This window comes from Helicoverpa zea, chromosome 1 (genome assembly GCF_022581195.2).
Source record: "Helicoverpa zea isolate HzStark_Cry1AcR chromosome 1, ilHelZeax1.1, whole genome shotgun sequence".
Taxonomy (NCBI): domain Eukaryota; kingdom Metazoa; phylum Arthropoda; class Insecta; order Lepidoptera; family Noctuidae; genus Helicoverpa; species Helicoverpa zea.
In genome coordinates this window covers 933516-950616 of record NC_061452.1, presented here as the reverse complement: position 1 = coordinate 950616, position 17101 = coordinate 933516, and the positions used below count along the sequence as shown (strand labels likewise).

Genomic DNA, 17101 nt, shown 5'->3' with positions numbered 1-17101 from the left:
CTGTCATTCAATAATGAATCATTTTGTCTGCAAATGATTTACGATTGCAATATGATTGTAGAGCAAACTGCCGTATAGACCAAAATCACCAAAATAGCAGACCAATCGCAAACCAATCGAATGTCGTTGGAATACGATTGGTCTTATATTAGTAGCAGAATGCTCGATATGGTTAAAACTACTATTGCGATCATATTGCGATTCGATTTCTATTCAATTTTGTCATTATTAACTTAGGAGAATCGAGCCCCTGTAGTGTAAATAAAAGTTCTCATGTCAAAGTGCTGATTTATGCAATACTAGCTGGTTTTCCGCGGTTTCACCTGCGTTACAGGGAAACGTCTGTCAGTGAAATAATTATTCAAATTGATTTTTGGAAATGACTTTCAGAACCTTTGGAGTACAAACAAACTTTATAATATACATATATTTTTTAACTAACCATTTTTACTAAGTAGATATGGCATATTTTTCTCTGTAGATTGTTCGAATGTTAGAGAAACGTTAATCAAACATCAGCCATCAATAAAAATATAAAAGTGCAGTGATCTCAGTTCGTCAAGTTCTCATCGCGTGGATCCGGTTCTATTCCCGAGTCGGACAAAACTGGTTGTTTCTGCGCTCGCGCACCGGAAATTGTTCGACAATGAACTAGCCTGAGAAATGAGAAGCCTGTAGTTAATGTCAGTGCTTTTTTTTTAGTTATTACTCATTGTAATAAAACCTGTTTTAGTTTGAGTTGCTCTTTATTTGCTTGTACGTGTTCACTTTCTAAATAAGTATATCTGAGTACCTTTTACTTCAAGAAAATAAAAACATTTTAAAACTAAACAATTTGAAACTACTTACCTACGAAAAAATAAGTATATCCGCGTATGTAGCCCTCACATTTGCAGCGCCTGAAAAAGGCCGTCAAGCTGTGCCTTAACATTATTATATCAACATCTGTAAATACCTTAACCTTTGAGTTTGTTTGTGACACTTCACAAATACAATATTTATAGGTTTATAAGAAAAGAAATTCTGTCACAAATAACTTGTAAAAGTCTTCCAAAACCGTAACCTGTGCTAAAAAGCTCTAAAAAGCTCATCCCGAAGCAGACAAATATGTGACACTACATGAAAGCCATTCATCTCTCTCATATCTTTGTGTAGCTCGGATATAGGGCACCTGGCCTTTGTTCGTGTGTCGGCTAATATACCAGCTGCTTACTTTACGAAGGCACCATTTTGGAGATGTTTTGTGTATTGTGGAAGATAGTGTTTAGATTGTGGGCCTTTTAGATGGCTTTAAATGTGAGGTGGATTGCCTTTCTGTTGAGTAGGATGACTTTTTTTTTAAAACTGAAGGCCCCGTTTTTGGAAGCTGCGGGGATTGTTCGTTACCGCGGCCCTGCTACATGGGTTTTTAGTCAGCAAGAGGCTTGCACATTCTTACGCTGCTTACCCACAGCGGGGTCATTTGATGATACCCCATAAAAAAGGTTCTGTATGTCAGGAATAGCGAATGCATCTATGTAGCTACTCTTAGCTACTCTTCACAAAAATAATGAAACAATATGTATATCATAACAAGTATATAAAACAAGGGTCTATTTAAATAAATATATTTTAGTCACAGGTAATTCTTTCACACCCAATCGATTCCGGGCACGTGTAAACTCTAATTACATGCTCTATTTCAAAATGTCTTCCTGGTAGATTATAATTTAGCCAACAGTGGGATGTTTACCAACCGGACGGGAGTTTCCCAAGCCACTGAAACCGCTGAAATGACCGGGGGTTGGGCAACCCTGGCCGGTTCACTTGTGTGTCGCAAAAAACAACTGACAATGCATCAGTTAACGCCTCGGTAATATAGTAGTAATTATATGTATACTAGCTTCCGCCCGCGGCTTCGCCCGCGTGGTGTGTTGATTAAAAGTGACCTATGTTTATTCCAGTACCATCAAGAATATGTGTACAAAGTTTCATGATGATCGGTTAAGTTTTTTTCGTGGAAGTGGAGCAAATGAACGGATTTATAATAATGTTATATATTAATTGGACTGTTACACTGTTAGGTATTAACCAAAATTAGGGTAAAAGAAAAATATATTTGTTAAGAGAACTTTTACCAAAGTCCTATGTAACCATCCTTATGTAGTACTAGCTGGTGCCCGCGACTTCGTCTGCGCAGGTTTAGTATTTCGAACAATATGTTTACAAATTGTAGCCTATGTGTTATTCTGATGTATAAGCTATATTATTGTAAAGTTTCATTAAAATCCATTCAGTAGTTTTTGCGTGAAAGAGTCACAAACATCCATACATCCATACATACAAACTTTCGCGTTTATAATATTAGTAGGATGTCTTATGTACCAGAGTCTAATGTACCTTCATTATCAGCCTTTTTCTTCTCTGCCTCTGCCCTGTACAATGTACACAGTACAGTATATACATAAATAACCCAGATTAAAAATAGGTAGCTCTAGTGTATCTACAAATAGAGTTCATATAATTGCAACTATCTCATGACTAGGTACTAGTCAGTCTATATCGATGACTCCGCTAGAATATTTTTCCGTTACATACCGTTTGCCATTCAATAAGCAACTACTTACTAAGAATTCTATTGAGAATGAGAATAATCTTATAGGTTTAAATGATAAATAAACCAATTTTGTCTTCTTGTGTCTAAATATTATTTTGGGAGAACAGGCTATTACTCACCCTAATAACCAAAGCACTCGATCGACACACTATTGTTTTTAAAAACAACACAAATAAAATATGAAGAGAATCAACCCTAAAATCACTTCTCTCCCCTAAAATTCGTAGAGCACACTACAACTTAATGCACTTACAACTTAACCAAATTACATTTAAAATGCACCCCTTAACCAACCTACCTTGACCCCGTGACCTCAAAGCTGTTATTTCAATAAAAACAAAATCCCCGTTACCATGGCAACAGCACTATTGATAAAATCCTGTCAGTTTTTTGAAACAATTTTACTCCGATTAAAGTAGTATAGTTAAAATATGTTTTTCCAAGCGAAGGCTTAGCTGGTCCATCATGAAGTTGCTGAAATTTCATTTGAGGTACCACCCCCCTGGAATTACGTTGGAATATTTGCAGAAGGGGATCGTGAAAAATAGAGAAATTGATTTATTGGATTTGAACTCTGAGTAAGTTAAACCTTGATGCACCTTCATTACTTGTTTGTCGTAAGCTGCACTATCTAATATATACACGCACAATAAATTTGTTTGTTTATAATTTATTTTAGTCAAATTCATAAATAAACATCAGACCAAGAATTTTGCTTTAAAATTTCGACACGAGACTCAAAAAACATAATTGTTCAGAGCAATCTTTTCATCATACCTTATTTGTTTATTTCATACATATACAGCAATTAATCGGTCAGTGGGTCGTCTTAGGGGCGGAGCTATGTATGGATAAACAATACGAAAATCAGCTTAATCGATTTTTAAAGACTCAAAAACAATTAAATCTTGCCTTAACAGATCAGACGTCAAAGAAATAGCTCTACGCTTATACCAAAAAGAAGCCCTCATTACCGAGGAGGTTAGAGACCAACTGGAGCAATGTCTGGACATCTTGAAGAAGCGGACTGAGCATGAAGGCCCCTCCGGCAAGAGGTTTTACATCTACAAGACTTTGATGACCCATGTCTTGCCTCTGACTAACGTGGCGTTTGATAAAACTGGGAACAGGTAGGTGGTCAATATGTAGAGTTGTATTTTGGAAAAAAAATAACTGGTATCATTTAATGTAATCTGGTAGTCTACTTGGTTAAACCAATGGTCTTCGTTACCACTATATTGTAAAGACCCCGAGCCGAATTCGTCGATACCTGATTTGGGTTATTGAATGTCTTAATAAGGACACTTCCGGACGATGTGAACACCTTGGTTCCTTCACGTGGAACTCAACATTACAGGCGAATATCTCATACATTATAGTACTCCTTTGGCAGTAAATATGCTGATATCATTTGTAATTACAGATGCCTATCAGGAAGTTATGACAGAACCTGCAAGGTATGGGATGTGGAAGCTGGCACGGAGTTGAAGACGCTTTCAGGACATCAGAATGTCGTGTACTCCGTTGGATTTAACTTCCCAGCATGGTAATGTTAAAGAAAATTGTTATGTGATGAGTCTTTCCTTCAATATTAGGTGAGAGAGAATCAGTCGCGAAAGATATATTTAAAGAGTCTCAAAATAAATCCAAAACGCTTAAGTGGATCGAAAAATTCTAACCGGTGACAAATAGGTTACATCTAACTTCAGCCACGGGTGAGCGGCTGCCCCCAGGTGTAGCCTTCACTAAAGAAGCTACCAAAACGAAGATAAGTTTAGCCACATATGGCCGATTACTCCTAGCTGTAGCCGGTTAAACCTGGTTATAACCACACTTCGTGCTTTTGCTGTAACATAATATGTATTTGTAATCTGCATAATTAAAGCGTTATCGAAATATCGAAGCTTATTCAACTGGTTTAACACTCTTTTCTTAGTAATCGCGTCCTGACTGGATCCTTCGACAAGTCAGCGAGGATCTGGGATCCGGAGACGGGGGAGTGTCTGGCCACGCTCTGGGGACACCGCGGTGAGGTGGTGGCGTGCCAGTTCAACGCTAAAGGGGACCTGGCTGCCACGGCCTCTATGGATAATACGGCCAAGCTGTTTGATGCTCGCACTGGTATGCACGTAAATTAATCATGGCCCCGGTTCACTAACAACATAAACGTCCTTAAAAAAACTGGCATCTATGTTATCGATTACTTGGGCCTAATGGAATATGGTCCTACTTTTGGGATGCCTCCCCTTCTTTTTCTATTTCTCGCTTTTCTGTTTTCAATGAAAGTTCATCAAGAAGTAACTATTAAGGTAATCTGTGGCTAGACGCTAGGCGACGCTTTTTGCTTTTTACATCGTTTTGGATTTTGGTTTCAAAATACCTTCTGGGAACAAAAAGGTGTCTTAAAACCAATATTGCTGAATCTATGAATCCTCTATACTTTTTATGCCTCAGGAGGTGAAATCCACACTTATAATGGTCATACGGCTGAAGTGATCGCTCTGCAATTTGACCCCAATGAGGGCCAGAGGTTGATTACTGGCTCCTTCGATGGCACCATATCACTGTGGGATACCAGAGTTGAGGAGTAAGTACTGACAAACAACCTATTAAACAATCCTGGTTAGTTAGCTACTAGAAATTATTTCGATCGATAGTTATTTACTTGAATACAACTTATGAATAAAAGTCTAATTTAGCAATTAATACTTAGATTCTATTTATGAAGTCTGGAACTCGCATAAGAAGCAGTTCTACGTTGCCATAATAGCACATTTTCGTAAGCAAGTTAACTCCTAAGCGCCTACTCAAAATATAAGAGCAACGATCCCGCTAGCTTATCGTTGCTCGGCATTTTGTGTTGAACAAAAAGACTCCAACTCTTGAACTCATTTAGAATATTTTCTTCTTTATTTTCCATGTTTCTAATCAAATTTTATGAAAAAAAAAAAATCTTTTCTGTAACTTATATTACTTGTAGCCGTGTATCGGTTCTCCGCGGGCACGACGGTGAGATCTCGAACGTGCAGTTTAACTGGGACAGCTCGCTGGTGGGCTCGTCCTCGCTGGACGGCAGCGCCAAGCTGTGGGACGCGAGGCAGAGCTCCTGTCTGGCCACTGTGTCTGGACATACTGATGAGGTGAGATGAAGTAGATTATGGAAGACAGAAATGTTGGGTGCAAAACAGAAGACATTATTCAGAAATTACGTCATTGTTTGCTTCGGGTTTGATAACTAAGAAAAGGATATTGTACTGGATATGGGTACTGCCAAAACTTCTGGTCTCGATTTGCGAAATTGAATGTTATAGGTAATTAGGTATCCCATTTGTAGAGGAAGGCTATCTTTCCTAGTGCGTGGAGTAATTTCCAGGACACGAGTGTAAAAAATTCCGACAGCAAAACCAAAGGGTAGGTATAGCGTTGCCCGGGTTGAGATCAGATAGGCATTCACTCCATGTAGCACACAGCTCACTTAGCTGCCCCCGTTTAACTGAAATCATACTCCAAATAAGGAAAAGGCTAGGCAAATGATGTCTCGGCTACGTGCATTAAATGGCAGAGCGTTCCATCCAAGGTGCTGGACATCTGCTTCGACTGGGCGGGGCAGCGCATGGCGACGGCTTCTAGTGACTGCTCAGCCAGGGTCTATGATGTCAAGTCGGACTTCAAGGAGTTGGCCGTCATGAAGGGACATCGCGGGGAAGTTTCTAAGGTTTGTATCTTTATGACATTTTGAAAGGCTAAACGGACCGTTCTTACTAAGGTTCTTTTTTAAAATCTGATAAAACTCTGAAGACGGCATACCTATAAGTAATAATTATAACACCCATCGCCATCTTTCAGCTTCTGCACACGAATTTCATTAGGTTTCTTGGTCTTAGTTACCTACGTCTCAAAAAACTAGTATTTTAAACTATTCTAGATAGATTAGAAACTGGTTATTTGGAAAATGCAGTACCTAATTGATAACAATAAAGTTATTTGTTAATTCTAAGAAATACCAGCTTTTACAGCAACTTATCAGCATAGAATGCTATTTTACAGTGCATAAATAGAAATAAAAGAAGTAAGTAACTACTAGGATACATAATAAAACGCATGTGAATTTTTTTTATCTATCAAATAAAAGGAGGAAGAAATAGTTATACATTTAACGACCTCCCGAAAATTGTCTCAATAAACCCTTCATTTGTAGCCGAGTTTATTTGCTTCCCTTCTGTTCACAGGTTTGCTTCAGTCCTGCGGGAGGGTGTCTTTTGACCGCATCAGCTGACAGGAGCTCCAGGGTGTGGAACACCAACACTGGCAACTGTATACAGGTAAAAGCAAATGAGAATCACATACATAGTAATAATTTTAGAGAAGATCGAAGATCGAAATAAACTGTCTTAGAAAGAAGGTTAGGAGACAGATAAGAAAATATTACAAGATATCTAGGCTAGTTATTTTGTTCAGATGAATAAGCAAAATCTTTCAGGATGCAATTTAAACAGTAAGTGTTATAAGTGGTATCAGTATCACTCCGTAGTGTGGATGCGGCTTGCACCCATTGCATCCATTACATCACCTGCAAATTCTAACTTCCTCGAGTAGGAGTAGTTATGTCAATCTAGGTGTTAGTTAGCCGCGTTCTGTTATTCAATCCAACCCACACTTGGTTTGTTATGTTGTCAAAAAGGAGTCATATCTCTAATCAAAATATGAGCAAAGTCAAAATCGTTGTTGAAAACAAGATAATTAAATTAGCATTTCTTCACGTCAAAAATTACAAAAGCACAGCCCCCTAAAACTCTCCTTTCACCACTTCCCAAGGTTAAGTTAGTTTCAGCATTTCGTATCAGGGTTTTTTGAAGACATAATGCAGAGTCCATTTCAAATCAAAAATAGTTTTATCAATATAAATAATATCTTTAAATTCGTCCAGGTGCTTTCCGGCCACCAAGGCGAGATCTTTTCATGCGCGTTCTCCTACGCGGGCGACGCCATCATAACGGCCTCCAAGGACAACACCTGCAGGATCTGGAGATGATTGGACTGGTGGATGTAGACCATCCCCCAGACAGACCAACCCCTCGTTTCAACCAAAGACTTTGAAAGCAGGATGGATAGTAGGGTGATATTCAATAATGGTGGTGATAGTGAGTTAAGGAACTGGGTTAGAGAAGGTTTTGAAAGTGCTATCTAGATTTAAAATACTAAAGTTTACCAATAGATTAAATGTTGATTAGTAGTAGTAGGTAATTTCATTTTCAAATGTGTCAAATCTCGCCAAATTGTTCCACAACGCACATGAATTTCATTTTCGTCACTCACCCTAGCCTAGCGACTTCTCTGTGTCTGCCGTTCCATAGATAGACTGATCAAGTTCCTATATTCAAATTGATACGAATTCTGTCTATTTCCACCACTTTTTCACCACTTTCTAATATTAACAAAGTACCTACAGCAATATATTTTATAAACTTTTAATTTTCCCTGAGTCTTCTTTGCCAAAAATCTGAAATATCATACGAGCGACTTAGTTATTTACCTGATGATAACCTACGCTTTACATACATGATAATGACCTTTTCGAGTTCCTCTTTACTATAATCATTGTATAATCATTGTATTTACATGCACACATCTCCACAAAGGAGTTATATAGTCATACGAGGGAGGAATCATAATGTTGTATGGCCATCGGATCTGGTGACGTCACAGGCTGAGTCACCGGTCACAGTGGCCCGAGCCGACAGACTCAAGGCCAGATGTGTCTGGAAGTTGGTAAATAAAAGTAAAAATATATAGGTACCTATCCAAAATAAAATTAGGTCCACTTCCAATCGGTTTTGGCATGAAAGCCGACCAGATAGAATTATTTACGCATTTAGTCTGATTCATTCACTATTCACGAATAAACACGCCTTATAAAAAATAACATTTCATCCAGATATCCATCCTGCATCATATCCATATTGTTTTCTACAATTTGTTGATCTTTATTCAATAGTCATTTTGCTATAACTTTGTAGTAAACTGATCACTATTATCTTATTTATTGAGGTTCTTGATCAAATTGATCGATAATATAATTAAAATATTAATTCAAAATAAAATGATCTCATTAAGATACATATTCTAAATATTTTATATTATATTACTAAATATACTTACTTAAAACATTTTTAAGCTAATTAGATTAATAAAAAGTTTTTACGTAGTAAATGAAATTTTATGTTAAAAGTCCAAAAAAAATTAGGTTTATTTTGTTATTAATTGTTTACTTTATTTTACTTTAATAAACTGTTATTTACTACTTAATAGATGTGTTTTTATTGTAATACCTGCTTTCTTCTCCTTCCTATTTATATATTTAAATATCATCATGTCATTCATAAATACACACCCAATCTAATGTAGGTACTAACAATTATTTAGGTATTTATTAAAGTTATATATTCGTAAAACCCACAATTTGTATTTTCCTCGTAGATAAGCTCGCGTCCCGATAAAAGCAGTTCAAACAAAACACATCCGCCTAACTTTGTTAATGAATGCAATTAATTTTACCAGCTCTTTCCCGCGGGTTTTTTCACACACCAGGGCAAAATCTTTGCATCCAGAAAAAACATTAGGTATTTACCTTCTCCATGTCTCAGGGAGAAATATGAAGTCGTATCAATTTTCACCTACTTTACGTAAAACTTCTAAAATTCGTACTAACATTACTACAATCTGTATACACAGACGTGATACACTTGTAGATACAAAATATATGTATGTAGGTACAGCTGCACCCAACGGTATGCTGTTACAGTAGGTTATGTACATCCGCCGCCGACCGAGACTGGGGTCAAATGAACCCAGATAATGATGATACCAGCCACTTGTGCATGCAAAAGTGGTAAGGATATAATGTTTTTGTTTATAAGGCAAGTCTTGCGTTTAAATACCATAACATCACCTGATGGGAAGCTATGTGATTGAAGCAATTTGATGAATTTAGGCTATAAATAAACTACTCAAATGTCGGCGAAACTTGAACTTTTTGAGGTAAATGTTCTATAGCAATAATATATGCGATAAAGAAAGACCGGTAAAAATTGTCATCATTTAACTATTGGTTTATTGAACTATGAATTATTTTATCCGGCATAGTAACTAAACTAAAGAATAAACCTGATGAATATGCTAAACATTATCTCGTGCTAAACATATGTAATGAATTTGGTACAATCACCAGCAATAATAAAAAAAAAATACTATAATATTAAAGCTTTTGTCAAATAACATTGCCTTTATGAAAACAGCTATTTGAATCCTCGCGCATGTGCAGTAATATGACGACACTAGTAGCCAACTTCAGAGCGATTAATTTACTTGACGAGAACCGCAAATAACGTAGCCTACCAAATCTGCTAAAAATTAAGATTACAAGTTATTACTTATGTATGTGCCATGAAACAATCGTTTGTCTACACAACTCATCAAATCCCAATTATTAAGACTATAATGAAAAGCCCAAACAAAAGACCTCGTAGCACGTTTAGTTCCCAACTGTACACAACATTGCATAAGCGAGTAAACGCGGGCCAGCGAGCGAGATCACTCATTCACTCATTATCACGTCGGTATTCAAACAGTATGGACGCATGTTAATACAAAATGTTACAAATAATACTCTATATCGCAGTGACTTTAACCGCAGTGTCGGCAGATTATAAGTACGAAACGAAATGGTGCCGGGTCCCCCTTGACCATTATGGATTTCAGAGGAATGAGACTTTTCAAATCAAGTACCTGGTGAATGAAGAGAGCTGGGATGGCAATGGACCCATCTTCTTCTATACGGGCAATGAGGTTATAAACTTTTTTTGCTACCTTCATGTTTTGGAAATCAATTTTAGTTTGTTCTTTTCGTAATTTTCCATATTCTGTGTTTAGCTTTTAGGCGCAATTTAGTGTACCTAAATGTAGCAAATATGCTTATGCGTAGTATTACGTTTATAATATCTATTTAATCTAGTAGTAGCCCATGATTTTATCGATAGATGTGGGTAGGTTCACCTACATTGTGGTCGAAATATCTTAAGCCAGTTAGCAAAGTCTTAACGTTGCTGTTTACCAAGGATGATCCCAATTAGCAATTAGATGTACTTAAGTACCACTTAAAGCATGAATTCGAAGAAACGGATAATTCAGTTGGTTATCATTCCATTTCAATGAAAAATAAATAGGTACTTATAAAAATAAAAAGTCCCCAGTTTCTTTGTTCATTTATATGAATATGGTTGACGTCATTTTGTTCAAAAGCCGTATTAAGATTGAGTTTGTCATCATAATAGATCAATTACTTCTGCTAGGTGTAAAGTTAAATGTGTTTTAACGATGCGAAAGATTTGATCTCCCTTCTTGACAATGTTCTCTGGCTAAATCAATAAGAAGTAACTGAGTTTTCTGAGTACATTTAACCTGAATTCGTTTTAATTATGGGTACCCACTTTATGTCCTAAACTTTCAATTTGTGAAATTGCCCGTTTTCAACTTACTTTTTAATCGACTTTATGTATAAAAGGCCTTGCGATACAATCACAGATTTGTCTCTTCAATTGGTCTTATCTGGAGTGGTAAATAATAATAAATATATTACGCTTTGTTATCTAATAATGTTTATATTCTAGTAAAATGGAACGCTCGCGAATTCCTCTGACCTCGTATAAAAAGTTGGTACATGGTTGATGGTAAACAATGTGCGATTTGTCTCGGGTTCGATGCCCGGTGTTACCACTAGTTAACTGTAGTTCTTTGATGGTTTCAACTGCCGTTTGTAATGTGGCTGGTGTTATGTTTTTTACAATTATTCTAGTTTTTTATTGTGGATAAAAGTCAGTGCTTAACTACCTATAACAATTTTAAAAAAATAATCAGTTGATGTTCATATCCAATACTAACAACTGCTGCGGGGAAATCCCCGCGGTTCCAGCGCCGTTACGTGGGTAGGTACTTCTTCCCGCACCTGGATAAAAAGTAAAGTTCGATGGGTAGGCAGACCTACCATTAAATAGTTATGTTACCTATATAATGTTACAATTGTTATCAATGTATAGACATTGGTATGTATGTAACTATTTACTAAGAAGCAATTGTCTATAAAGCTACGGAGTGCATAATTGCAATTAATTTAGATATCGACTTAAATTCCTTTTAGTGTAATGTTATGTTAAATATGTAGGTATCAGTAAAAAAAAATATTTGTCTATTTTGTCTTTTTCTAAGTAATTTGTAACGCTACACCTACTTTTGGAATCCTGTTTTTTTTTACGATAGGCTTAAATACGATAGCTTAAGAATGTACTTAAATTGTTATTTCGAGGTTTTTTTTAAAAAAAATGTCACCGATATTAAAGTCCGTCATAAGAACGTAATATAATAATGTTTTTCTTGATTATGTTTCAGGGTCAAATAGAAGTGTTTGCCAAGCACACGGGTTTTATGTGGGAGATCGCGCAGGAGTTCAGAGCCAAACTCGTGTTTGCTGAACATAGGTCAGTATGCACTGCATCATCATTATCGTCAAACATCATATGAGCCTATTGCTGTGCTGTACATATGACTCCTCAAATGAACGCCATTATATAAACGCTTGCGAGACTTTAATAAATCACTTAGAAGTTCGTTTGAGCAGTTCCAAATTTCGAAATCATCTTACATTTTGAAGAATATGATTCCCATAAGGCGCTAAAGACATTAGTTGATATTTTATCACGGCTGTACCAATAAGAATCTGCATTTGCACCATAAGATTTTAGGATCTGGAAAAGACGTCTGAAGGCCCTATGATCCTGGCGAGGTACTTATGGCATGTCATTCTTATCATACTAGTAAAGGATCTTATTCCCACCATATTCTATCTCACCTTTCAGATACTATGGCGAGTCGATGCCCTTTGGTAACAAATCCCTGGATAACGAACACATTGGTTACCTCTCATCTGCACAGGCACTGGCTGACTATGCAGTCCTACTCAATGAGCTTCAGGGCAACACCATCAAGCCGAGGAATCCGGTCATCGCTTTTGGAGGTGAGTTTTGGAAAGAAGAAGCTGTGCATAATGTACTGGACTTTAAACAGCGGACGAGAAGCTTAGGTAGTTACATAAAGTTATTACTGGCCAGCAGTCCAGTGAGACGTAAATTGTCAAGACATGTGAATGTAGAAAAGTGGAGAAGAAGAGAAAGACCTATGGATGGATTGCCTGAAAGATGACATGAATGAGTTTTTACGAGTGACAGGGAGGAATGGAAGCAGGAGACACATTGCGCCTACCCCAAATGGGAACGGGTGTACTACGCCGAATCGAATAACAAATAATCGAATATCAATTGATCGACCACTATAAATCGAAATTCTAAATACTCGAACATTCATAATATCGAATGGTTATTAAATCGAACATTCAATACATCGCGCAGTCAATACATCGAGTGTTCAAAATATCGAATGTTTGTTTGATCGAGCGTTAAATGCATCGCATACTCATCCTATCGAAAAATCTGTATTTTTTATGAATACAAGAAAAACTCAAAATTTTATAATAAAACACATTTTAATATAGTTTTTATTATTATTTAATATTTTTTCAATCGCATTATCATCCCTTTTGCCTCTTCTTTGTAAAGTAGGTCTTCCCAATCCCGCGTTTGCCTTTTCAATTCATACAAAAATTTTAAATGTACCTTTAAAAGATAAGAATTAAAGAATAAAATGTGATTTATTATAAAATTTTGACTTTTTCTTGTATTCATAAAAAATACAGATTTTTCGATAGGATGAGTATGCGATGCATTTAACGCTCGATCAAACAAACATTCGATATTTTGAACACTCGATGTATTGACTGCGCGATGTATTGAATGTTCGATTTAATAACCATTCGATATTATGAATGTTCGAGTATTTAGAATTTCGATTTATAGTGGTCGATCAATTGATATTCGATTATTTGTTATTCGATTCGGCGTAGTACACCCAATGGGAACAGGGCAGGAAGAAGTCCAATAATTGAAAATGTGTGTTCTTACATGTGTATGAAGCATGTCACATGTCGCTGTATTGTTATTCTTTTATCTTAATTTTTTTTTTCTATTATTATTACATGTATTTTATATATTTTATCGTTTATTGACTATTTATTTTCTATATCTTTAGTATTTATTGTATATTTATCAATTATATGTACACCCTAAACTACCCTTTTTCAAACTATTCTCCAGATAAACTCCATCCAAAGGTTGTCTGGAAGAAATTGCTGATTAGCGATAAGACCGCCATTTGTACTCTTCTTTGTGTATTGTGATGTCCTGTGTTGTAAATTTTCTTTTTTCTTGGTGTACAATAAAGCATAATCTATCTATCTATCTATCTATGAAGATTTGGAGATAGGTATATATAATAAATCAATTAATTTTTCCATTTGCTAATGATTTTTTCATAAAACATGAAGATTAGGTAGGTACTTACCCTAAGTTTTGCCTGACAACAAAGGAAATTGATGCAGAAGACAAGACACGTATGATGGATATTTATTACGCCATTGTGTGAAAACAATAGAGAGTGCCAGACAGACAGCAGACAGTATAATGTAACATCTTATTACCTCTCTATTATTAAAAACGTTACTGGGGAAAATACAAAGAGCTTCTGAATAACACGACACTTATGACTTTTCTTACGTAGTTTATGGCCAATCTGTAATCTATTAACATTAACTTTAATTTCTTTGGAATTACACAAAACATGTTTATGTACATTCACGTGTATTTTTGCGTAGTCTCTACAATTATTTACCAATCTATTCATCAATGTACCAATCGCAAATCTCAGTAAAGTCGATAATATCGAGAAGATCTCATGTCGGGTCACAAGTCCAAGATTAGGGATTACGCATACCTTCAACTATACTATCCTTACCATACACACTTCTTCACTACAAACCTCTTTCCCACTTTCTTCAAGCAACATTTAACATTCTCTTCCCTTCTTCCAGGTTCCTACGGAGGCATGTTAGCAGCTTACTTCCGTATGAAGTTCCCGCATTTAGTGAGCGGTGCCATAGCAGCTTCCGCCCCTGTGCACATGTTCACTGGCATGGCACCCTGCGGAGTCTTCAACAGGCTGGTCACGTCCAGCTTCAGGACTGTCAACAACAAATGCTCCAGCAATATTAGAGAGTCTTGGAGTGTTATCAAGTAAGAGTTTAGATAATAAACAAGATCTTACAGCGGTTTTTAAACTTCAGAGGTATTTAGGGGTAGGTAATTGCAAAGACGTTTCCGATTGTGTGGAAAGAGGTAAAGACAATTTATTGTATGTCGTGCAAGCGAGTAAGTGATTATATATTGGCATGTTAAGTACTGAGTAAACAACGTTTTTCATGACCAATGTCAGCATCATAAGTTTACACAAATCTATACAGGAATGAATTTTATCCAGTGCGCAAACTTTGTCAACTTATAGTTAAATAAGTTTTATAGATACGTATATTTTTATTTTGTAGTGTTTTAGTACAAAAAAGAAAAGTTATTGATATCGAAAGATGTTTATTTTGTAACCGATAGTACGGTCACAGTCGTCATAGTATGCACGGCGGCAACGCAAAATCGGTTTACTGGCGGAGCTCCGCTCGGCGCGCGTAAGAATAGTTGGTATCCATATTTTGCTGATTTTAGGGCGGACAAAAGAATGAAAAAAATTTTTTTACTGATGATGCAGATATGTTATGTTAACGATTCTGGACCACAAGTTTTATTTTGCGCACTGCTTAAAATTCATTCCTGTATAAATTGTAGATACATGAGTAGGTAACTTGACTTTCCTTTTGTCTTAGATAAATGTGGGTATTTTCCCTATTTCTTTACGTATTCGTATTGAATATCTGTAACACGTCAGAACACTCGTACAAGAATTACGCAATAACATTTTGCTATTACTATTTCAGGAACTACTCTTCAACCGCCAACGGCTCCGAATTCCTCCACAAGACCTTCAACCTCTGCAGCCCCATCAAGAACGCGACAGACTTGACTGTTCTCTTGGAATTCTTGGAGTCCATGTACTCCACGCTGGCCATGGTGAACTATCCCTTCGCCTCGGACTTCCTTACCCCCTTACCGGCGGAGCCCGTCAGGGTTGTATGCCAGTACCTCAATGAGACTTTGACTGGTGATAAATTGCTACAGGTACCGTAGAATTCACGAAGTTTTTTAATAGATGCTACAATTCATTCTATTGTATCCTACTTATCTTGAAGTGGGGACAACTCACCACGGGAGCTCATGAAAATACTTCTGTTTTCAGGCTATAGGCAAAGTTATGGACATCTTCACAAACTACGAGAAGAAGAATACCTGCGTTGATTACAAGAAAGGTGATGATTACGGCAACCTGGACGCTGCTGGGTGGGATTTCCAGGTGAATAACATTCAACAAAGATTCTTAAAAACAAAGTTAAAATAGATAGGACAAGACATAAATTCAAAGCAACAGAAATTAATCAAAAACCTCCTCAATTTTGTGGATAGGTACTCCAAATACCAATTTAAAATCTACCGTACTTACTTCTTTCTATAATCACAACCTTTTTTCCTTACAGGCGTGTACAGAGATGGTGATGCCAATGTGCTCTGACGGCCACAACGACATGTTTGAGCCTAAACCCTGGAACTACACAGAGTTCGCCGAGGAATGCCACAAGAAGTACAACGTTTACCCTCGTCCAGAGATGGCGAAACTGGAGTATGGGGGTAACAGGCTCCAGGCAGCTTCGAATATCGTATTCAGTAATGGACTTCGTGATCCTTGGACAGGAGGTAGGCATTATTCTTGTTTATTCATACTGCAGCTTATGTAGGTATGCCAAGATTAATTATCAGAATAGTTTCTACAAATACTGTACTTAAAGTTTAAGTTTGCAACACAATATGCGTTTAAGTTACCTCTAGGGTAGACAATGCCACATGAACACAAATGCCATTATCCGTTTCAGCCCCTTGATTCCTCACTATTATTTTCCAGGTGGCATCCTCGACAGCTTAAGCGATACTGTTAGAGCTGTAGTAATAATAGATGCTGCTCATCATCTCGACCTGATGCCCAGCAACCCCAGTGATCCTGAGCCTGTGAAGATAGCACGAAACATCCACAAGCAACACATCGCCCGGTGGATAGATCAGTTCAGAGAACAAATGACACATACGCGTAGAACTTGACTTTTGTAATTAATTATTTGACTGTTGATTAAAAATACTTTTATGATTACTGTATTTGTATTAATTTGTACCCTAGATTAATAATCAAATTGATAATGAATATTATGAATTATCCGGCTAGGTAGGTGTTCAACTTCAGGGGTGTACCTATTCAGTTGCAGCCGTATATAGGGGTAGTATACAAGGGAGTATACATTCAGAGTGGGTATATAAGGAAGTATATGTTGCTGGTAGTACATGAGGTAATACGAAG

General features: G+C 36.8%; 2 protein-coding genes across 2 annotated transcripts; both read left to right on the top strand.

The window, feature by feature from the left end:
* The first annotated feature begins 3061 nt into the window (after positions 1–3061).
* LOC124645923 (dynein assembly factor with WDR repeat domains 1) lies at positions 3062–8191 on the top strand. Its single transcript, XM_047185904.1, has 9 exons — positions 3062–3174; positions 3517–3726; positions 4020–4142; positions 4533–4717; positions 5051–5183; positions 5577–5736; positions 6174–6311; positions 6826–6918; positions 7524–8191. Exons 1-9 carry the CDS (start codon positions 3062–3064, stop codon positions 7626–7628), a joined length of 1260 nt encoding a protein of 419 aa, XP_047041860.1. The 3' UTR covers positions 7629–8191.
* Positions 8192–10190: 1999 nt separating this feature from the next.
* LOC124633522 (lysosomal Pro-X carboxypeptidase) lies at positions 10191–16897 on the top strand. The gene is made up of 8 exons (XM_047168777.1): positions 10191–10441; positions 12038–12126; positions 12505–12662; positions 14628–14829; positions 15579–15819; positions 15938–16051; positions 16233–16449; positions 16655–16897. The coding sequence occupies exons 1-8, from the start codon at positions 10247–10249 to the stop codon at positions 16846–16848; spliced, it is 1410 nt and encodes a 469-aa protein (XP_047024733.1). The 5' UTR covers positions 10191–10246; the 3' UTR covers positions 16849–16897.
* The last annotated feature ends 204 nt before the right edge of the window (positions 16898–17101 follow it).